The 25,740-nt window shown below is 33.4% G+C and overlaps 1 protein-coding gene across 3 annotated transcripts in view; it reads left to right on the forward strand.

The window, feature by feature from the left end:
- The first annotated feature begins 538 nt into the window (after window positions 1-538).
- The window catches only part of LOC129243070 (LIM domain-containing protein A), a 31,196-nt gene continuing 5,994 nt past the window's right edge, over window positions 539-25,740 (forward strand). Inside the window, exons 1-6 of one of the 3 annotated variants that reach the window (XM_054880163.1) lie at window positions 1,672-1,773; window positions 3,996-4,765; window positions 5,091-5,517; window positions 5,661-5,762; window positions 5,828-6,328; window positions 22,225-22,245. In XM_054880163.1, the coding sequence (XP_054736138.1) occupies window positions 4,077-4,765; window positions 5,091-5,517; window positions 5,661-5,762; window positions 5,828-6,328; window positions 22,225-22,245 (1,740 nt within the window). In that variant the 5' untranslated portion in view covers window positions 1,672-1,773; window positions 3,996-4,076. Of the gene's footprint in view, window positions 1,774-3,995; window positions 4,766-5,090; window positions 5,518-5,660; window positions 5,763-5,827; window positions 6,329-22,224; window positions 22,246-25,740 lie in introns of all 3 variants that reach the window. The other 2 variants (XM_054880165.1, XM_054880164.1) reach the window with 2 other exon arrangements.

Consider the following 25,740-nt stretch of genomic DNA (forward strand, 5'->3'; position numbering starts at 1 on the left):
TTTTAAATTTCAATTTCAAAACGTCTTTTTTGAGAAGGACTCCCGGAGATCAGCTGTAGCGCCTTTCAAAATAAATATTTTTACAAATACTAAGCAAACATAATATGTGTACAAATTTTTAGATCAATAAATTTAAAAGTTTTCTCAGAGAAAATTCTGGAAAATTCGCTTTCGGTCTTCTAACTGCATATAGCCCCTTATTACATGCACAGTCATACAATTTTTAATTAAATAATTTTTCCATTTCATAACTTTAAATACACAAAAACATTTATTTCCTATATAAAAACTATAATAGATGAGTGAATATATTTGACGTAGATTAGTATTCTAGAGTTAGTCTTTAGTTATTTAATTCATGTACCGGGTACTCAATAATACAGATTGCGTACAATATGTATAAATACTTATTATCGGTTCAAGTTCTCGCTATCAATTTATTGATAATACTCGTTTTACTAACTCTGTACTCGACTTGCTTGGTTACCGTTTTCATCCCCACCACTAACTGAGGTGAGTTAATACATTCAAAGCTTCCTCTAAAGTCATTTCGTTTACTGACGGGTGCTACGATTTAATATTCTCCTAATGCTTTATCTTTTGCCCGGATTCGTTAGTAGACAGACGGACGGTTGGCACCAGATAGTATATATGTAAAAATCGGTTTAATAAATTTAATAAACAGCAATTGAAAGAAGCAATAGAAAGCCAACCTGAAGTGGATGATAGTCGAACAACGAATATCCACGATCGCTTTGAGACGTGTCTCAACAAACGTGTATAATCAATCAAAGAATTCATGTGTCTCCAGAGGAATTGTGTTAAGTGTATAAAAAAATGTTGGTCATAAATGATCAGAGCTGTGTGTTTAGACGGTTTGTTGGCAAGATCACCTCTGGAGAAATAGTTATTAAGCTCGTACTTTCAACTTGACAAATATCTTAGCAGCATATCTGAATAACACCATAAGCTGACTTTTATGTGAAATCCGGAGAGAAACGACGAGTGATCGTGCAAAATTACAGTCTAATAAAAATTTAAATAGAATTAAAGATGGCCGCTGAAATGTCGGGCAAGTTGTGGAAATGTTAAAAGAACCAAGTAACTACACTTTATGTATACCTGTGAAAAAGAAAACAAAACAAAATCATATAATGACGGTATCTATAGCAAAAAATATTAAAAGAAAACTCGCTCTTTAGCAAATATGATAAAGGCGAAAACAAGTAATCAGCAACAGTACTAGAAAGTACTCAGCAGCTTAAGCACACGTGGTTATGTGTGTATTGGTGCCGCATACGAATACTTTATGTAGCATTATGATAAACAAGTGTTCAGTTCAATAAGACATTCAAATCGATTTTATTGGTATTAATTGCCGATTGCCAGCGGCCGAGTTTGAAGATCCGTTTAATTAAGGGACCAAACAAATAGCGAATCAAAGAAAGAAGAATAAAATGAAAAATTATATTGCACAACATTATAGTTTGATCGAAGCTCACCAACTCACCATAAGTTGTCAGCAATTCATTTACTCACATCAGTCAACGAATAAAACTTATATTTTTTCACTGATTCTATTGTAATCGGCCGAAAACTAAGTTCAAAGACGATCATGGCTGAGTCCGGCATAAACATGGATTTCGATCTTGAGTATTTCCCCATCGAAGACTTAGATTTGCTTTCAACTGAAATCCAAGTTGCTGGGAGAACGGATAATGTAGAATTCTATGAATTAAAGGCTGCGACCCGCACAGTACGATTTGATGATATGTAAGAACCCTTTGTTAAATTTTTGTTATACGCTATTTTTAATTATTTTTATAAATACATACATAATTTTAAGGTTTATTGTTTACTTTAATTACCTAGCATTTTTTTCTGTGTATTTTTGAACTTCTTGTGAGAACTTTTATTCTCGGTGCATGGGCAATAGAAATATTTTTTATTTGAAGGAATATATGTAAGCTCGTTCCGGTGACAGAAACTGATTCATGCTATAAAATATAAACCTAACATTATTAATTTCCTTAATAATCAAGTGGTAAAAAAACATAAATTTTCTATATTCAATAAGTTTCAGCACATCTTCATTATTTAAATTGATTTCAATTTCTTTTGCCCGTATATTTTGACTATAAATATAATATATCTTCCGTATTGCTTTCTGTATTGCTGACAATAAATATATCTTCCAAGCCCCTCCTCCAATTTATGGGGGGCGTCTTGACGTTTTTTCGCCAGCGGGGGCCACAGTTGCACGCCGCCTCTGAACCGCATATGTTTAGAAAACAGTCGAAGGCTGCCATTGCCTATCACTTTGGTGTTTCGTGTGCGTAGTGAGTTTCGAACCCGGAATGTTAGGCACACATCAACCCGTTTGGCTAAGGCTGCGCTGTAAAATATAATATAATATAGTTCAACCTATCTTATGTGAAATTTTTCTTTTAGAAAAACTGATTTACGTTTTTGTTTACCTTTATTTACGTATTTAATAATACTCGTATCTTTCCTCTGCTAATCATGTAAAGAAATTTTGCAGGTGTTCATTTCGAAATAGTGCAAATTATGGCTTCGAAATGATGGGCCGAGTAGTTAATACATATTAACGGTATTTTTTTCGACATTGAAAAATCTTTGAAAATATTGCCACAACAAAGAAATTCTCTGAGAATTCTTAGGTAGAAACTAGAAACAGATAGATATACGAAAAAATACTAATATATCTAAGAGTAATATAGAAACATTGAGAAAATTAAACGCATTGCGATAAAAATATAGCATAAGCAACCGTCATAACAATGATATGTTCAGTGCTATATAATATTGTATAACATGATAAAATATAATATAATATAGCAAAAGCTAACAGAGCAAATCGAAAAGCTTTTCACCTCATCGACACCCTGCGTACGGGTATGAATCAAGTTAATATCATAATAACGATCTCTTTTATTTAAGGTGCTCACACATTACCCCAAAAATATTGGTAAGGGGGTAGTCGTATATAAGTAGTAAGCACAAGCATGCCTGTGTAAATATTTATTTACATAAATATCTATCTGATCAGGTATAAATATCTCTGTACAAAAGCTTTTAAATTGTTTCTGAACATGCGCATATATTATGATTCTTCCCTTCGCGAATATAGGGTTGTTATAACTTAAATTAAAAAAAAAAAAAACGATAATGTGAAGACACTTTTTAAATATTCATGTGCCGGTACGTATATTAATGAATGAATATACACAGAGTGCTTGAATGATTCAATGAAAACTCTTTAAAACATTTTTGGAAATTAATATTTTCTGAAATGTAACACTTGAACAAACAAGAACATTTGCTAATTGCCCTGTTTTGTAATTTGCAAAGCTCTTTTTTAAATAGAATATCTGAATAATATTCGAAATATCGAATCTCTCTCTTCGAAAGTTGCCGCTATGAAAACGTATTGGCTACTCTCCATAATACAAGATCAAGGTCCGTTTTCCTTTTTGGTCATATTCTCTACTACACAGTGAAAGAAAAAATTTACCTCTTGGATCTTGAATATATATTAGCAAAGTGATAAAAAAATGCTGTCTAGCGTAACATTGTAAATAAAATTGTGAAAATGTGCTTCCTATAGTTTATTAAAAATATGGAAATTAAATAAGATGAATAAGAATTGCATATGTGAAAATGAGTTTAGTGAAAGTGATTTCATTGATTTCCACTCTCTTGAACATTGTGGATAAATTCGGCATCTAAGAAATTAAATCAGTGCATTGTAAATAAATTACGTATTTGTGTATCACAAGATATGTATACATTTTAATATATGTGCATATGTACTTATGAAAATACTCGTTGCGAATTTAGACATATAAATTATTATACTAATAAATATCAATATGCTGGACAATAGCTATCCCTTTTAGCACGTGTGCTATGAAGTATTTATTGGAGATTAAATATTTTCTTAATCTAAAATGTTTTCATATTGGGGAAAGAAGATCATAAACCAAGAAAATGGAAACATAAATTTCAACCATAACCACAGCTACAAAGATAACTTTGATAAAAAAAGTATCTCTATGACCGCGAAAACTCTCCGGGGAGGAGAAAATATTGAACGCCAAGCAGCATCTGCCCCACAGAGAAGCATTGTGCAATCCCCTTCGCAACTAACTTCAAACAGCGGAAACAACAGCGCCAGCCAAAATAGTTGTTATAGTGGAGAAACAATGTCACCGAAAAATGTATTTCAACCATCACAAGAAAATTTAACGGAGTTTCAGGAATTTCTACAGCGAGTACAGACTCTACAAATGTCTGCTGCAAATGCTTCTAAGGATATCGAATTAAGATATCAGCCACATCCGAAACTGGATTCTGGTCCAAACGAAAGTGAACAAATGCAGCCAACAGAAGACATAATCAAAGTTGATCCCCTGTTGGGAATTGAGGTTGGCATTGAACCTTCCGCTTTGATGGATTTCGATGAGTGCGATAACGAAATTGTGCAAACAAACATTGTTGATTCCCAAATAGAAGAAACATTGCAGCAGAGGCAACGTGTTTCTTCTAACTCCTTCTCAGCGCTGAATACTAGATCTACCACGAAAACAAGGGAATCTGATGGTAATATCCGAGTAACTGTAGGCATCGACAAAGACTTAGAAATGATACTGGAAATGGATCCAAGCATAGTAGACTTGGGCGACATTGCTGTTACGGAGCCGGTTGAGCCAAGAGTTATCGGCTTACCGCCATCAACAGGCGGGTGCGTAAATAAAAAGCTGAGCTCTCAGTGATAATAAGATATTAGAATTACTTATGTTCATACTCATTTCTTAAGCAAATTCAAATTTTTACATGAACGCATAATTGGAAAAAGAGTCATAACGTAGGTAAATTACTTTGTAAACCTTAATTTGGACATTGTTTGCTTAAATTACGTTTTCTGTCCAGCGATTTCATATTACAATATAATATATACCTAAATAAATATAGTAAATATATAAATCAGCTATGTTCAAAATGAATTCCAAAGTCGAGTATATTTTGCTTAAAGGTTTATACAATACGATTTTCTTTTATCCTTTCAGTCCTACATTCAAGACAGCTGTTCCAAAATCTCGTACACAACTCAAGCAACAGTTGCAGCGCGAACAACAGCAACAAGAGTTGGAGCGGCGTGAAGCAGAGAAAAGAGCCGTTGCCGAAGCTGAAGCCGCAGCTCTCCAAGAGCAAGTAGAGTCTTATATAACACAACAGATTCCAAATCAACACCAAAACCAGCAGCTACATTCAACAATAACAAACACCCAACATGTAATGGGTTATAACAACAGTGTGGGGTATAGGCCAGCTTCTAATAGCTTTGGAACACCTTTTAATGAAGTGCAAATGAACCAACAAAACTATTTGGCTCAACCACAATCAGTCACATCTTCTGGTGCAAGTTCTAGTCCAGTTATGCTAAAGGGGCCGTTGCAAAGTATCGGTGTGGATGTGCCAAAACAGGTTTTGCAGGTAAGTGCAAAATGATGCAAGTCAGCCATTTTAGGACAACATAAAACTTGCCATTATAAATACCTTCGTGAGAAAGATTCAGATCTCTACTCCTCATACATATATATTATATATGTCGCTTAACATATTTTGATATTTTTTAGGTGCGTACAGTGTTGGAAAATCCAACCCGTTATCATGTCATACAAAAGCAAAAAAATCAAGTTCGACAATATCTAAGCGAATCTTTTAAGAATGAATGGGAGGTAAGTTGTATAGCTGAATAATAAAAACATATGGACTTAACTTAATAACAATTTGCTTTTTTTAGAATAAAAATGCACTCAACTCACCAACGATACAAAATATAAGCCATGATTCCAATCTTAACAAATCAGATTTTATAGAAACCAACGGAAGAGGAGAACTAAATGCCGCAAATTCGCCTCAGTTGGGGCTCACACCGAGCAGTTCTACTCCCATGCTAGATGATCCTATGCAGTTATCACCCTCTCCTTTTGGTATGAATGGCGGAAGCAGTAGTGTGGCAACTAGTAGCAACTGTCCGTTCTTTCTTCCTAACGATCAAAATTCAGTCAAAAGTTTTGGAGCCGACAGTGCATATAAGAACTCAATTGGAGGTAACTCCTCAAGTTTAACAGGTGGAAAAAGTTGCGTTCTCAGTGGAGGAAATACATTATCTCTTGGTGGGCGTTCGTCTGGGCCAGTAAATTCTCTGAGGACTACGAATTGTTCTAATGTATCTACAGCCAGTCCCGTGCAGTCGGCGCCCATGTCTCCTTTGAGTTCAGTGGCAACTAGTGCATCCGAAGTGAGTATATCTTTATTTTTGTTATTGTATATACCGATGTGTGTATTTGTGTTATTTCCCATAAATCATAACATTTCTAAACTCGTTTGTAGGTAAGTACTTAATATCTCTTATGAGAATCCTAAACCGCACGTATTCCCCGCTACAATTTTCGAATTGAACCGTGTTTCTTCAAAATACCATAAATTTGAACTATTTTCAAGCGATACTTGATGCTGAATCGCCAAGCCAAACTAACCTCGAAGCCACCGAGAACTGCCATGAATGTTTATCTATATCGTAATTTAATGCAGTTAACCGATTAGTGGACTTAGAAAAATTATTTTAATTTATGTCTGCATATTTGCACTCAATTCTATTGCCCAAAAATGTTGTAGGAAATTTCAGCGAAAGCAAAAGTGAAAAATCTCTCTGAGAAGTGAAAAATTTCACATACTTTTGTCGCATGCGAAGTTGTTTGGTGTTCAGTTTTTACTATTCAAAAAATGAGTGATAATGGCGATAATACTTTTTTGTGGTAAAAAATAATTACTGTCTAACTGATATCTTTTGCAATTGAACCCTTTTTTGAAAGGAATTACTTGTATGTGTGTTGAACAAAGATAATAATAAATATTTAGCTATTGTGATATTTTACATTTGTTACAAATGTATGTATGCACAAATAAGGGTTATGCTTATGATTACATTATTTTATAATTTAACACTTGTTATGTACATATACATATGTATATAGATATGTTTATACATATACTATTTAAAGACATTTTATCTTAAGAATGCATAGGTATATAATAAACCAATGATTTTTGGAAAATAATGAAATAACACCCCCCAATACTAAATATAAGATTTTTCTAAAACAAAGGTGATATATGTATATCACAGTGAAAGGAACTGTCAAAATTTGTATGAATGTTAATTTTACACTTATGCCACATGTGCAAGTAGCGAATACGTATGTATGTATCTCATTCAACAGCTTGTAAAAGGCTGTCGCAGCTGTCAAGAGCAAGTTCACTTCAAAAATGTTTTCAAAGGCAAAGGTACTACCACAATCACTGTTCTCCTATTATTTATTGCCAAATACGAAAATAGTAATGTATTGGTAAACAATTGTGAATGTATTGAGCATTTAGAACATGCACTTTCACGCGTGGCTAGGAGGTTAAAAGAAGTAAGTTTTAACATCGACCTAATACTCTTAATTTTATACAAAAAAATCGAACTTTATATATTTTTATATAAGAGTATATTATAAATTTTATATTAATATAGTTTTAACAACTCTTTGGAATTGGTATACCTACTTCAGTTGATTCGATTTTACTGAACCATAAAATTTGCTGAAATTTTGTAGTTGTTTTACGGGTAAAGGTGCATTTATGCAAACAATTCATATCTACATATTCTCTTGCAACACTACTCACCACATAGATATATGTACCATTGTACGTTAATATATATATAGTATATTACATACAGTCGCTCAAGGCTTTAATAGAACAGTATGTATTTATATAGTACTCCAGTACTAAATTTACTACAAAACATTTAATTGAAGAAGTATATTTAAAATATATTTATCAATAACAAAGAATTGCATTAAAAAACAAAAGCGAATTACAGTAAAAACTTCAGATAATAGAGCACATAAGTAATCAAAAAAATTTAAAAGCGGGAAGAGAGTAATTGATTTTTAATATTTAGCAGGGAGTCCCTTTTGTTGTGTAATAGCTTTCAAACCACTTGACTTTGCCTCTAATAATTTACGACCGGAAATTTCTTCGATTCTTCTAAATATAATTTTCAAATAAAAAATAGTTTAAAAAAACTAAAAAAGACGCTTTTATTGCTAATCGAACTAAAAAGTAGAAAATAAATTTTAATGACAAAGAGACCTATAATGAAGTAATAGCAAATCGAAAGATCACTCATAGTCAACTATATCAGAACATAATTATAACAAAAATTAAGATACAAATAAAATAATTCAAATTACAGTTAAAAGCGTGGTATGCTTGATATAGTAAATATTACAATCATTCTATTGGCAACTACCTATGTACAGAAGGTTATAAAAGTGAAGCAAAATGCATCCCACGCTTTTAACTCTAATTTGAATTATTCTATTTGTATCTTAATTTTTGTTATAATTCTGTTCTGAGGTAGTTGACTGATCGTTCGATTTGCTATTACTTAATTATAGGTCTCTTTGTCATTAAAATTTATTTTCTACTTTTTAGTTCGATTAACAATAAAAGCGTGTTTTTTAGTTTTTTTAAACTATTTTTTATTTTCTACTTTTTAGTTCGATTAGCAAAAAAGCGTGTTTTTTAGTTTTTTTTTAACTATTTTTTATTATGAATGAAAATTATTGTTATCATTGCAGTCAGTGAATTAATGATTCGATATATTCGTGTTATATTTAATTCCTTTCTTATCGACTGTGAGTCTAAAGCTATGCAGTTATCGGCCGTGATAAAGAAGTAATCGGGATGAAGAACTTATTTCGTGGAGGGAGCCTGAGAAGCGGCTACCCCACTCCTGAAACGGAGAGGTAAAAACAAAATATACTGACATAATCAATATGTTACATACTTTTTCCCATATAGATCATTGATTGTAGGTCGAACGAGAAAATTATTGTTTTCATTTAGTCAGTGATTTATAGTCCGATTTAATTGTGTTATATTTAATTCCTTCTTTACCGACTACATGTCCAAAGAAAAGCCAGCCTTGACACAGAATAGATACTCTCAGCAATAGATACTCTTGACACAATCAAAACGAGATGTAAAGTTCCAGTTTGGTTTTTTTAGTTCATTTTTGTTGTGAATTGTACTTTAATCGATAAAATTTTATAAATGAAATTATGGTAATGATAAATTCCTTCTTTACTTGCCAAAATTTTGTTGCGTAAAATAATTTCAAAAGTTATGTTTTGATTATTTGATTGTAATTAACAAAATTACATCTTATATGAAAATTATTTCATCTTATATGAACATTGAATAGAGTAAATTTGCGTGTATGAGACTTGTAGTATCTACGCATGTGTAAAGACTATACAAAGTGAGAATGCAACTATCCTGAAAACGTTTTAGCCTTCTATTCGTACTGCAGTGCCGCGTGCCCGAGCAAGTTCGAATTCGAAAAAGTAAGTCGTAGACTCCCGAAATCAGTAAGATTAACTCGGAGAGTGCAGGCATGCGCAGACCGCACGTTAGCTCTGTCTTTCTTACTCTTCTACAGAAGATTGACTACTATGGGCATTTATTTGTCAAAGTTCGCGGGATTAAAATTTCGCTCTAGTTATTTTTCTCATGAGTTGGCAGCACTGCTAATAACATCTGGGCCAACTTTCATGTGAATGTCTATATCAGTAATATATTTACGTTTGTGTTTACGAACGACCAAGAGTGCATTTTTCGATTTTTACAATGTCTGATTTGATTGAGCAGAGAAGTGCCATAAAATTTGTTATAAGTGGTACAAAGACTTCAAAGAGGGTCGAGAACGTGTTGAGGACTTGGAGCGCTCCGGACGACCATCGACGTCAACAGATGACCAACACGTCAATAAAGTGAAGGCGTTAGTGCTCAAAAATCGTCGGTTGACTGTTAAAGACCTTACTGATATGATCGGAATATCAGAAGGATCTGTGAAAACCATTTTGAAATACCATTTGGGCCTACGAAAAGTCAAATTAAGTTTGGTACCGAAAACTCTCAATTTCATGGAAAAAAGTCGTCGCGTTGATGTGTGTGAACAATGCTTTCAGACTATTAGGACAAGCTCAAAAGATTTTTCATTTTACAACCAAATTCACCTTACTTTTTGCCCACAGTAAAAAAAGAAAATAATATATTAATCCTGGCAATCCTAATAAGGATAATGGAAAACTTATATCAAATTATTGCATTGTCATCGGTCCTTGAAAGGGCTGCAAAACTCCAAGTCGATCAGATTTTTAGAAGCCAGTGAAAATTAAGCTCAAAGATTCCGTTACATACATACAACCTGAGCTAATAAAAGTGTGTTAATAATTATGCCCACTTGACATGCATATATTCAACGTAATTTTTAAATTTGCAACCAATAAAAATATTGTATTTCACTGACAATGAAAAAAATATATGGTCTGAACGCTACTATATATACATATATATATAATTGGCGCGTACATCCCTTGTAGGGTATTTGGCCGATCTACTCCTCCAATTTGTGAGTTGCCTCTTGATATTATTCCACAAATGGAGGTCCGTCTCCGAAAAGCATGCGCACGTAAATACTATTCTATCGAGAGATTCAATCAATTTATTACGTTGATAGTATGCGTACATCAACAAACTACCTATATTCTTTTGCAAAAGAATGTCCGAACTCGCTTATAACTTATATATAAGCCGTGTTTTTTACACCTATGTGCATCTGCCAAATTGCCTATAATCTTTAACAACATTTGGTATTAATGTTCAACATATATTATAATATATAAAATCAGTATTTAGTGAAGTAAATTACGATCTGAAAAATGCAAGCGGTAAGAAGAGTTTTAAATTACTAGAAAATGCGTCTTGATATATACCTTAATTGTTTTCAGAACTTTGCCCGATAAAAACGTACATAAAAACGTAAACATATAAAACTGTTCGCATATTGCTTCATACAAATTTTAAGCGCAGACGCATATGCGCATAAAAAAAGACTGATATAATTACTTCTCAACACTGGTGTCATCTGTTGGGTCTGTTAATTAAATTTGTGAACAAAAAATTAAACATAATGAGAAGTCCCGAATCTTTGGTAAATATAATTATCTAATTCTAAATAAAATCTTTGGTATATTAATTTAGTATACTCTGAAATATAAATCTTATTTCATTTTATAATTTTATTAAAAAAAGCTATGCAAAGCGATTTCAGCTAGTTGCTCCATTTTTAGAGCGTTATCGGAAGTTAAAACCTTTACGTAAATAATCCTACAAATTTCTTATTGCTCATGTACCTAAGTATTTATTTTATTTTGTGTAAATTCGGGTTGGCGCCGCCGTAGCCGAAAGGATTGGTGCGTGATTACCATTCGGAATTCACAGAGAGAACGTTGGTTCGAATCTCGGTGAAACACCAAAACTAAGAAAAACATTTCTTCTAATAGCGGTCGCCCCTCGGCAGGCAATGGCAAACCTCCGAGTGTATTTCTGCCATGAAAAAGCTCCTCATAAAAATATTTGCCGTCCGGAGTCGGCTTGAAACTGCAGGCTCCTCCAAACAACATCAAGACGCACACCACAAATAGGAGGAGGAGCTCGGCCAAACACCCAGAAAGCCAATTATATATATATACATAAATTAGAGTGCGTTATTTCATGAATTAATTAAAAAAATATTGAATGCATAATATTATAGAAATGAATTAAACAAAAAATGGTTATATCTTAGAGCCATGTTGATGACTTCGGTATTTGACATGCCGGGATTGAGGTTACTATCCACTGAGAAACGTAAACACACCTCGTAAGAGAAACGAAATGAAAAATGAATCGAACACTCGACACGATTCGATTCAAACCTTAAAATCACCACGATCGTATACCAGCAGAGATAAGAAGCGCTTCGCTTTGCCAAACGAACTTGATTACTCAGTAGGAATTCGAACTTCTACTTAACTGCTTTGCTCCAATTGGGGTATAGATTACGAAAGAATATACTATAAATCTGCTTGTGTTCGTTTGGCTTATAACTTAATTTATTTAATTTAAAAATTAAGACCATAGAAGGTTAAGTATTATATAAAACTAAAAAAATCCTGAATAATATGAAATAGAAAATTTGCTAATGAAATATTTCCGTCGATTTTAATTAAAAATTAAAAAAGTGTGAAACTGATGAATGTAATGAGCTCTTCACAATACAACAAAAACCAGTAATAACGCCGTATAAAGTGGAAACAACAGAATTAAAAAAAAAATATCCAATCCTACTATATTTAAAGTGCGAGAACTGAGTTGAGCACTTATTGAGTGCTAATATTTGTATAAAACAAAAAATCATGAAAATTAGCACGGCAAAATAAAAAGAATCGAAATTATTAAATGTATATTTATACATATAAAGAGAACAACTTAGTAGAAGCACCCAGAAGTGATCTGACGCAATGCTATTAGATCTTCACATACATTGAAAGCTAACTAAAATTCAACTCTTAAAACTGACCAAAACGTAATTACGCTTAAACAATAAATAAAAAAATAAAGTAAATAAATATTTAAACACATAACCGGTACTTAATTGCTTACACAGTCACTCGTTCAAATCGGATCTCATTATATGACAGTATTCAACAATTTGCATCAAGATATTATATTATAAGCATACATTGAAAATGTGCACTTGTTTGCATATTGAGACAAGTGTGGCAAATTAATATTGAAAATTCACTTGAGTGTAAACAGTGTATACTTGCAACTCTCACAAAAATATTTCTTAACTGCATCAGACATATCAAAGTTATATCAATACGTAACAACAAGCAAATTAATTGCTACGGAAATTTGTTTACAAATCCAACAGAAAGTAATTAACAAAAACAGGCTGGTGTTAAAAAAAAACTGCCACAAGTTCGTGTAAATCTAATATAATAATACAAAAGTTCTTTACGAGGTTTACTAAAAGTCCGTCAAACTGTCGAAAAAACGCAGTAGGCCCACCCTACCCCCCAAAAAAATTCACAAAACTGCAAAAATGCCGGTCTTTAATGTTATAACCCGTCGGAAAACAAAGGTGAGTGCAAACAATCGAATAAAATCGACATTTGAGTAGAGATGTTGCTTTGATATATTCTGGTACTTATTTTGCACATATTTATATACATAAATATATGCAGTATATATACATATATGTATATATATGTATATTTTTATGAGTACAAATACATGATTGTATTGTACATCGATAGCTGTTTATCATGCCGATTGACTCGTCGCAACTGATTTCTATTGTAGCTTACTGTGCTTACTGAAGGGTCTGTAGAGGTTTGCGTTTGTGACATTTATTCGTAAAACTGGTTTCTACATACATACGTAAATACACTCTTTAACTTTTCCTGAAAAAAGGTACATAAACACTCATTTCTTAAATGACGATTTCATATTCATTTATACTTACGTACTTAAGCTTTATTTGACAAACTACGAGTATTTATGATTTTAAATGTGTAAAAATTGAGAACGAATATTGGTGCATGTATTATGCTTTGAGGCGCGAAAGTTTTTAAATGCATGTGGTTTGATAATTATTGGTTAAACTCATGCATTTAAATTGTACATATTTACATGTTTGCATACATATGCTCCCATTTGCGTTTATATACACATGTAAGTAGAAGGTTATTGAGTTTGGTAATTTAATATTATTTCAGAGATGTGGATAGTCATCAATTGGGATTTACCCAGAATTATACGCAGTTGGACACGAGTTGGGTGTGTGTATTGGGTCTGAAGACGAAACATCCATTATATCCAAAGTCTAGCAAAAAATAAAAATTTTGTCAATTCGAAAATATTTTTTATTTAGCTATGTATGTATGTATATACAGACACAAATTTTGTCTATACATATGTATATATACGCATGTGTATACTTATTTAAAATGCACGCAGTAGATACATATGTCGGTTTGCTTCCATCAAGCTGTATCTATCTAAGCACACATTTATTTGAGAGTACATTCGCAGGGATCCTCAAATGCCTGACTTATTGTATATGAAATGTACTGGGCGTTTGAAATTGATTGAGTCGAAAATTGGTCACAATTAGATAAAACGTCGTTGTTAAAGTGCTGTGGCCAATTATTAATTAGCATCCAAACCGATCAGTATTTGCCTCCGGCACTACTTTGTTCTCTTTATTCAAAGTACTCAATTTATCATACATTTGAACATACTAAATACTTATATATAAATAGGCTAAGGCCGGCATATATTTTTGATGTTCTCATAAGTAGTTAATCACATCTTAGGCTATGAGTGTGAAAGTAATTGCCGAGATGGAAATATTTTAAATTTGATATGATAAAATTTCTTCTAATATTTTAGAATGCATGTGTTCTCCGTTGTTCTTATTAGACATAGAAGGTGTATCCAATTACTTCTGCTCTTACGATTGTGTAAAATAATTACTAAATATATTTAATCTTATTTTTAATGTTATTTGGTTTCAACTTTTAACAAATTTTGTCCGAAGTAATATAAAGTAAAATACACTCTCGCAATGTAATAAAAATTCTTATCTTTAATTCCTTTCTTGAAGAGTCAACTGCAACTTTAGTGGGTTGATGTTTTTTAATGTAATCACTACTTGGCATATTTATCTGTCGCTTTTGATAAGATTATAAAAACCAATGCTGAAAGTGACAAAAGATAAAACTGGGCACAATATATAACTTTTTACATAATAAATGCGTCCATATGTAAACTTAATTAAAATTCAAATATGTATGTTATGCAATTAATTGTACTAAAAGGCTTGGTGCCATTAATTATACCCCAACTCTCTCACTTCATACATACGTAACACAGCCTGACATAGTTTTGAAAATGGAAACACATTTCAACGCCAACTATAAGAAACCGTTAAAAAGATTTCTATTACTTAAGATATTCAATAATAAATTGACTGATAAATCACCAAAAACTTTAGTGATTAGTTTACTAACCATAAATTGTAACGAAAAAAGCTTTAAAGGAAGTGCTTTCTGATCGATGACGCTCTTAAGTCTTTTTACTCATGGTTAATTGATAAACCACAACGCTGATAACAGAATAAATTTGAAATGATAAACATAAAAATTGACTGGAAACCTTTATGCGTCTGTAAAAGGTATTTATTGGTCGCTAGGTCTTTAGAACAGGCACTTGTAGATATTTAAATTAAAACCTGTATAAATCATTTACATTAATAAAGGAAGATCAAGCGGTTACGCACTATTTGCTTTAAGTAATTTCTGAATTTTGTTAAAAAGCAGGCATATTTATTATAAAACTAAACACAAGAGTATCATAAATTTAAAACATGGCTAGTTAATGATCATCAGTGATATTATTTATGGCTAGAAGTAAAATCTGTTTTCTAGGTTCTTTTGCAGTTATTGTCAAAAAAAAACTCTAGTAAGCGAATAAAACTGATATTTTATGGATATCGTAGAAAACTGATTTTTTTCAAGTTATTTCAAAAGATCAATTTGTGAGGGTGAGTAGGGTACTACGGCTCGGTAGAACAGTTTTATCATGACGCCAAGAAAGGAATTGTTCTCTGTTATTATATTTTCACCATTTATCAAATTTAACTTATGCAAATACTCCTAAAATTAATATATTAGACTTTTTTATTAATATTTATTTCATGCACAAAGTACTCTATTGGAAATATATAACACAATTGAAAATGTACAAGTATGTATCACTATCAGTTATTAAAATAATATAAATTATTTTATTGAAATTTAATTGTTTCTGGAGGGATACAGTTTTTGCAGCACTCAACACCGTATCAGTTGAATTGTGTACAAACGGTTGGCGTAAAATGGCAATTATTATTGAGCGCGATTTCATAGATTTATCGTACAATTCGCGTTTCATTGACAAGCTTACACGCTTTCGATGTATGGGAATCGCTCGTTTCTGGCAAACTATAATCAACTAACCTTATCATTTGCTGCATCAGTTAACAGTGACAAACGGGTACAGTTGCGTATATCCTTATCAGCGTTTGCGAGTCTGCAAATTTTTTGTTATGGTATTCACGCACATGATTTTCCTATTCACTATACAATACATACATAAGCAAATTGTTTATATTTAGTAAAATGTCGCATGCTTTTGATTCTTAAGTGGATAAGCATTAACGTGAAAGACTTTTATGCTTGTATTTGGATGCGCGTATTATAAACATTTGAATTATTTTCATTTTAAGCTGTATTAACGATTATATGATATTACCATGCAAGCATTATGCAATGTTTAGATCAAGTACTTTTATTCGATTGTGGAGTACAATTGATAGGAATTACCTCGTAATGGGTATTCCAAACGACAATTAAAATTTCTCGAAACTGCCTGCAACAGCTTTATTTTTATTTAGTACCAAGTGCTAACAAGACGAATAAAACATTATATCTTGGCATATAAAACACAACGTTTTATTGAAATGAGGTAGATCTTTACACACATACATACCCATCCATATATTATTAGGTAATTGTGCGGATATAGTTTCTATGGCCCGTTTGGAATTTATTTAGAGTGTTTAGATAACTATGGTACATTTTATAATTTCTCTTCTATATGTACAATTGTGTATAACGCAATAAATTCCTTTATTCTTCTTTATTTAAAATTTTTTTACAGTAGGGACACTAAAATGATACCTAAAAACTCCGATACACGCAAACTTACTTTTGGATCATAAATTACGGGTCTGTGTTCGGTTTTTCTGGACCAGGTAGTTTTGTCAAAATATTTCGTTTAAAGTCTGCATCGACTCCCAAACGTTTTATCGATCACTTAAAATAGTTTTTGCGATGCTGATTACGAATCTCAATTATTACCTTCGCCATTGAGCATGAATATCCCCACTATTTGTGCCTTGAAGCAACTTATTTTATTATGATCACAGGTATTGCAAAATTAAACGTTTCAACGTCTGATTTGTGCCTTATGAGAAATTGTTCCCCTTATACCAGGAATAAATATCTCGAGCGTCATACGTAATATCATACGTATGTACCATATATAAATACATACAAACATACTAAGTTTATTCAATGCGTTTCCTTACCTTTTAGTTTGCATTCGGTTATTTCATTAACTGTGAACGACCATTTGGTCCTATTTTCCTAACAACGTACAACGAGCAGCCAGCGCAGGCATAACTGGAGCTATGAGATCGTGCCCAGCAGAGTCACTTAATGTCATGCTCTTCATGTTACCAATAGACTTGCAACTACGGCTAACAGCAACCAATACCGTCTTCAGGATAAAAGAAGGTGGTTTTTGGAATGCTAGGACGTTTGGTCATAGTGTTATCTTTCTAGCAGCCCATCAGATTTTACTACCGCTACTCTAGACTTCAGAATAGAGTTTAAGGTAAAGTTCCCCCCGCGAAAGGAAGGGGATTTTAGTTCAGTGCTCAAAGGGAATACAACTGCCCTTTACACTGACGGATCCAAAATGGGTTGCGACGTCGGCGCCGGTGTGTATTCGAATAACCACGAAATTCCAAGTCCTCCCGCCTGAGGAACTGGGATAGTATTTTTCAAGCAGAAGTTCTGAGGATATGAGGAGCTTGCGGAATGATTAATAACCATCCGCAACAACTATCGGAAGTACGTATTTTTTCAGATAGTCAAGCAGCCATCTTGGCTTTAAAGTCACCTATAACCAATTCAAAAACCGTCAGACAATGCAAAGAAGATTTTAATGCTTTAGCACGCACGACAGACATCACTCTCATCTGGGTACCTGACCATCCGAACATAGAAGGAAGCGAGAAAGCTGATGAATTGGCAAGACTGGTGACATTCTATAACGAATCAGAAGCAGTAGAAATAGGCTGTCGCCAAGAAGTGCGCAAAAGGTAGATCTTCTCTCTATTTTAGAAGCTGGCCGTTGTTAGGTGGACTTACACAGATGCCTGCAAAATAACTAAACAAACGTTGCCCAATTTTAACAAATCCAAAACTGACGAATTGTTAAGAAAGCCACGGGCAGATATTTTCAAAATTACGTCAACAATAACCGATCACTGGCCTTTTGGAGACCATGCCAAGAAGATGGGATGACCGTTCAACAATAAATATAGAAGCTGCAATCAAGAAGAATCTAGAGATTACACCATCTATGTGCGTGCCCAATTCTGGGTGTTCTACTTAGAATGATAGGGGATTTTTCGATGGCCAACTTGAAAGAAATTGCAGAAAAGAAAATTGACGACAAGAATATTCGACTAATAAAAAAGCAATGGTGCAGTCGGTCTGTGCTGTGTCGCTCAGACAACACCTACACCAACCATGATAATAATAAAAAAGATTTAATTACAGAAGTACTTTTCTTTTTAATGGAACCAAAACTTAAAAATTGACTTTTGAGAACTTGCTTTTATTGGGTGGCCCAGTTCGCTTTTACGATAAGATTTTTTAAGTAACATAAAAAAACATATGTATTTAAAAACCGCATTCAAATTATTAGATTTTGGCAAACTCTTTTTACCCTTCATTTCAACAAGTATAAGTTCAACGAAATTAAATTAATTAAGTTTTTTTCGAAATCGGAAAACTGGAATTAAAATTTGCGCATATACGATGTTCCACAAACCAGCTTGCAACTACATAAGCATTGCACATGTATATGTACTTGTATAAGTACATACGAACATTTCAAACATTCAAATATTCTTAACATTTAAGCAGTGTCGAAAAGTATCAATTCGTTATACACAATTACGTGTATATACGGGTATGTATGTAAAAACAAAAAAAAAGGCGGCCATACCTTACAATACAATTTTTTCATAATACATTTAAAAAAAGTTATCGCAGCAGCTACATAGTTTACTGTACATTGATATTATGTATATAGTTTAAAAAAAATCAATCTATCATTTAAAAATCCGAAAGCTTCTTCAAATAGGGATTTGTGCACAGAAACCCGTTTAAACGTTTCACCAATTAAATTCAATGAAATTTTTTGTGTGCTCTAAGTTCAATATTAGCTGTTTAAATATATCTAATGCTATTTGCTTTTCGCTTTTTTTAAAGGGTAGAATTATTTTGTACTATAGATAAACTCAATTTTACTATTGAAATTTTCATTAGAAGAGGTAAATTATATTTGCCAGCATTCCCTAGTCCAAGAAGATATTTATATACACGAAATTAAGTGTTATTACCCTTTCGGTAGTGCGTTTAAGAAAAACATATTGTGGCATGTAAAAACGCATACCTACATACCGAAAACAAAGCCTTTCTTATTTTACAAACTTTTAAGCGAATTTCTAAGTTGTTAAATTGGAACCTGCTGTCTTAGTGGCGGTTAACTAGATCATAAAAAGGTTGCTGTATACAGTGTATGGCGGCGAGGAGCTGGTAAGGTGCATGCATCAGCTCCTATGCAAAATATGGTCGGATGAAAGCATGCCTGCCGATTGGAATTTAAGTGTGCTCTGCCCAATCCATAAGAAGGGTGATCCTGCAATCTGTGCCAATTACTGCGGGATTAGTCTTCTAAATATCGCCTATAAGGTTCTAGCGAGCGTATTGTGTGAAAAGCTGAAGCCCATCGTCAACCAACTGATTGGACCTTATCAGTGTGGCTTTAGACCTGGAAAGTCTACCATCGACCAAATATTTACAATACGCCAAATCTTTGAAAAGACCCACGAAAGAAGAATCGACACACACCATCTTTTCATCGATTTCAAAGCTGCATTCGACAGTACGAAGAGGAGTTATCTGTATGCCGCGATGTCTGAATTTGGTAACCCCAAAAAACTAATACGGCTTTGCAAGATGACGTTGCTCAACACCAGCAGCTCCGTCAGAATTGGGAAGGACCTCTCCGAGCCGTTTGATACCAAACGAGGTTTCAGACAAGGTGACTCGCTGTCGTCTGACTTCTTTAACCTGATGTTGGAGAGCAGCGTACGAGCCGCAGAACTTAATCGCTCAGTCACAATTTTTTAAAAGAGCGTACAATTGCTGGCATATGCCGATGATATTGACATCATCGGCCTTAACAACCGCGCTGTTAGTTCTGCCTTCTCCAAACTGGATAAAGAGGCAAAGCGAATGGGTCTGGTGGTGAACGAGGACAAAACGAAGTACCTCTTGTCTTCAAACAAACATTCGGCGCATTCGCGTATCGGCACCCACGTCACTGTAGACAGTTATAATTTTGAGGTTGTAAAAGATTTCGTTTATTTAGGAACCAGCATTAACACCGATAACAATGTCAGCCTTCAAATCCTACGTAGAATCTCTCTTGCCACCAAGTGCTACTTTGGACTAAGTAGGCAACTGAGCAGTAAAGTCCTCTCGACGAACAAAACTAACACTCTACAAGATCATGCCCATCCTAACGTACGGCGCAGAAGCTTGGACGATGACAACATCCGATGAAGCGACGCTTGGAGTGTTCGAGAGAAAGATTTTGCACGTTGGCAACGGCGAATATCGCAGACGATGGAACGATGAGCTGTATGAGCTTTACGACGACATAGACATAGCGCAGCGAATAAAGATCCGGCGGCTACGTTGGCTGGGTCATGTCGTCCGAATGGATACAAACGCTCCGGCTTTGAAAGTATTCGATGCGGTACCAGCTGGTGGTAGTAGAGGAAGAGGAAGGCCTCCTCTGCGTTGGAAAGATCAGGTGGAGAAGGACTTGGCTTCACTTGGTGTGCCCAATTGGCGCCGGTTAGCACGAGAAAGAAACGACTGGCGCGCTTTGTTAAACTCGGCCAAAATCGCGTAAGCGGTTATCGCGCCAATTAAGAAGAAGAAGACTTAGGGAAATATGATATTAATGTAAACGGAATGAATATCTTTGTGATGGAAGCTGTAAAGCCGATATGAGATTTTCTTCATCATATGTAATATACATATGTAAGTGGGGTTTTTCGGATTTTAACAACTTCAACAAAAAACTGCGTACCCAGTAATCAAAAGCTATAAAAAGCAAAAAATTGTATATACCACTGATAGTTAGAAAGCAAAAATTCACCAAGACCGTGTTCTAAAAGTAAACGATTGTATAAAATCGCTGCTGAAACCTCCGAGTGTATTTCTGCCATGAAAAAGCTCCTCATAAAAAATATGTGCCGCTGGGATTCGGCTTGAAACTGTAGGGCTCTCCATTTGTGGAACAACTTCAAGACGCACACCACAAATAGGAGGAGTTTGGCCAAACACGCAAAAAGGGTGTTCGCGCCAATTACATGTATGTGTATATACAATATGATTATAAATTTAATTTTTAAAATGGGCGGATCCTTGATTACTTTTTAGTAAACACATGTATTTGATAACGATTTAATAAAACTAGTCCAAACTTGGTACACAAATTGCTCTCCACCTCATTTAGATCCGACATAAATATTATTAAGATCGCAAAAAAGGCACTTTGTTAAGACTAAATTTCCGTCCGTTCGTCTGATATTACAAGCTATAAAAGTTCCATACTTGTTAATTGCACATGCCTATAAAATTGAAAATTTTTATATGATGTTGGTTTCCGATGCATTTTTGTGTGAGGTGCACGATTTTGTGATCTAAAAGGGCCTATCACGTCAGGCTTTTGAGAAAATAGGCGTTAAATAGGAGGTAAAAGGGGATAAAAGCTAATGGAAAAACTTGGTTTTTAGTTTGAAAGTAGGGGTACTTTCCTCAAAAGCCTGTTAGGTACTTTAACCTATACTAAAATTAAGGTTTGAATTTTACACTATAATATTCATATATGTGGCCGCCGTAGCCGAATGGGTTGGTGCGTGTCTACCATTCGGAATTCAAAAAACGATGGTTCAAATCTCTGCAGGCAGTGTCTCGAGGGTATTTCTGCCATGAAAAGCTCCTCATAAAAAACTCCGATAAAATTAATTAATTTTTTTAAATACGTAGTTGTCTTTGAAAAACATACTTACCTGCCGCATATATACATATCTATGCTTATATGTACCCCTCCAAAAGATTTATTTTATATAATAGATGCATTCATACCGGAATATGTAACATTGTGATAAATTTCAAATTAAAATGTCATTTACACATTAAAATTATTTGTTTAGCTTCTATTTGATATTTATTTAATTGTGCTTTATTAACAATTTGTATATGTTTGCAGCTCCTCTTGTTTGACAGTGATGTAAGTGCCAAAATACATTATCTCAATATTTAAATGTGTATATACATATTTATAATTAAAAAAAATCATTATTGTATTATCTCATCTCTTGATACTCTTGGATTACTAAAAAATTTAATGAGAATCATCTTTAAATACTATCATGAACACATTTTAATTACTTTTATTCAGATACGTTTGACGAATTTCATATAATTATTTAACGTGCTCGTATGAAATGAAATGTCAGTAACATCATACATCCATAATTAGCTATATAGTGTGAATTCATTTTATCATTCTATTAGTTTATTAGTTCGCGGCGCTAATAGCTCGAGCATGCATACTATGAAGCTAACACCCTTAGAACTAGTGATAGTGATAGTTTAACTGTGATGAGTTTTTAAACCAAGTATAACTTCAAGGTTTTAAATCATCCTCAGTTTAGAGTTTGCCCTAATGTTATATTCAAATAAACGGCTTTAATAATAAATGGATTTAAGATTGTTGAATTAAAAATATAAACTCGTAATCAAGCGAACACGCAAACATTTATTGTTGGAAATTTAGCAAGCTTAAAGATTTAACTCGTTTGTAAATCAGTTCGGCACAGAGTTGCACCAGAAAATTTATAAAATAGATTTTCTTGTTAAAAACTAACAATAATTTTATTTAAGTTTTAACGTTTTAGAAGATATTGTAGGTTATGTATGTAGGTATGTACATTCATAAATGTTAAAATAAATAGTTCCATTGCTGTAATTATACAATATAATTTCAATCATTTTGCTTTGAATTTGTACAATCGGATCAATACCTGATAAGGTAATATACCCCCACAATTTAACCGATGAACCATCATTCATTTAGAATCTTTCATTATTTCTAAACACATTAAATTTGTGCTCGTCACTCCGCTTTGGTATTTTGTTGATACCTTGCGTTTACGTCGACCGATGCGTATTTGGGTGGACATTTGTACTCTGATTTCCGTTCAGCCTGACCAATTTTTTGTCATCAGCTTATATGGTGACAAATTTTAAAATCATCCATTTTTATTAAAATATGTGAATGCGTTAATAACTTTTTATCAGGAAACTCCAAAAGTTCAGTTACTTTTGCTAGCGTTTGCAATTTTTGAAATGAACCTCATATGATCTTCCTTTCGGAAAGATTTGTGCTCCTGCTCTTACTCATTGAATAATACTTATAAAGGTCTGCTACGAATATTCTAAAAACTCCGCAATTAATTAATTAAAGTTAAAAATATACATAAATGGAAACGACCGATTTTCAGTTTTCGAATAAGATGACTTAACCACTTGCCAGTTGGAATTTTTTTTACAAAAATGTAACCAAAAACATCAGGTTTTGTATTTAAAAAGCAGATTGCCCCGCACGATTCGTTCATTTGTCATATGTAATACAAACATGTCGAAACGTTCGAGCAGCACTCGGGTTGGTGTGTTGATTTTTCGCGAAACAAACTGACTGCACCGCCAAAAATTGAAAATACTCGTAGTTAAACCTATCGGGCGCAGTATGTTCAGGGTTATATATGTATAAATATTGGCATATGTATGATATAATATATATGTAGCTATATGGCGTTTACACCCAATGGCAGGCGGTCGCCGTATAAGGGTATATAGGATGTATAATTATCATCCAATCTGCAATTCTGCGGAAGTTAAGCTCAAAAATTAAAAATTGTAAACTAGAAGAAGGGCATGTATACATACATATATGCATATACATAAGTACATTCTATGTTTTTAAAGTTTACTCTTCAATGAGTAGCATTTATATTAAAAGGAAAACAGAATAATTTTTATTGGTTATTATTTTATTCAAATACATGTAGAATAGTTATCGGATTAAATTCTCTCAGTCAATTTATCTTTATTTGTGTTTATGTATGTATGTGCAATGCTCGTTTTTAACGAATGAGAATTATATGTACATGTATTTTTGTTTCGCTACATCTCCCGTATGGAGACTGGTAGCAATTGCGGCTGAAAGTAGTAAATAATTTAAGAGTACTGACAGTACTCAAAATTTTTGATTTGTACTCGTGTGTGTAGGTAACCTGCTGCTGGTTATAGGCCGGCCGGGCTGTTGTGATTGCTGTGTTCGATCCGCTACGACTGACAACTTCGAATTACCGACGAAAACAAATAAAATATGGATTGTTGGTGGGGTGGGTAGTGAATTGTATGTAACCTCAGTCAACAGAGTGTTGGAAAGTTGGGCGATAGCAGAGGGGTGGCGAAAAAGGCGTCTGACATTGGCAATGTATGCATACACGTATGAGACACGTTCTGTCCGTTATTTGTTTTTGTCTGATTGCATTGCGTACTCGTATTTTATGTCAAGGTTTATTTTAGCGTGTTGATTGATTTTTAATATTTTTTTTATTTTAGATTAAAACTTCAAATATGCGACTAATTTTTTAGGCTAGTTCAGCGGTATTTTTCACATGCAATCAGCTTACCGTCTTTCGCGATATTATACTATTTTCTTTAGATTCAATTTAGTATTTTTCCAACAATAAAAACTTCCCATTAATCATTGATATTAATTATTGTCTACCTTTTCTTAAACGCTGGTATATAAAGATATATATATAATTTAAATTGGTTTAAATTGTTTTATGGTCGATCTGCCGGTTAACTTCGATTTTTTGAGCAATTTTATCGACACTTTCTTTAGCAACAAAAATGCCTGAACGGAATCGACGAAACCAAAATTGCACGTAGTTAATTGTTACAGTATCAACACAATGCACAATTTCAGCGGCTTGGCTTAATTTTTCTCATTTATCAAAGCAAAACTGTAAAATGTACCGGATTTTCTCTTTGTTGACTTCCATTGTTAACACCCTGTAACTCCCAACTGAATGGAACAAACAAAAAACAGCAAAATAATTCTTTTAGTGTTAAATGTCACCTTGACAACGAGCATAAACTTTAAATTGTTTGATCGATACTTTAGGGGATATCGATCATTACAGCTATCTACCGAGGAAATAATTGATTTCTTTTTCTTCATACCTCTCCAAGTTTTACAAATCATATAAAATCGCATTAATTAAATATTTCAAATACGTTCAATAATCATAATTTTTAGCCGAGAGTTTATTAATATTCCACATCAAATAGCCAGCACAAAAAATAGCACGGCGAAACTCGAATAGTTTGGCTGGTTTTGTTCATTTGCTTGGTTAGTGTGACACTAGTAAGTTTAAAGAAAGTTTAAAATTGTTTCTTTTTCTGATAATGCTATCCGGACTATATAAGTCTCAGCTTCAAAACTGACTACCAGAAAGATGATGAGACATTTTCCAAACTACTTATACCCTTTACCATGCCAACTGTACCTTAAATTTGTAAGAAAAGGTAGCGAAATAGGCATTTTAATTAACAACAGAAGCTAACCTTGTAATAGAACAGTCCCTGAATATAGAATGTTATTGTGGTTGATGTTAAGAATGTTAACGAGCTTGCTTGAAAAAGA

Source organism: Anastrepha obliqua, chromosome 3, assembly GCF_027943255.1.
Source record: "Anastrepha obliqua isolate idAnaObli1 chromosome 3, idAnaObli1_1.0, whole genome shotgun sequence".
NCBI classification, from domain to species: domain Eukaryota; kingdom Metazoa; phylum Arthropoda; class Insecta; order Diptera; family Tephritidae; genus Anastrepha; species Anastrepha obliqua.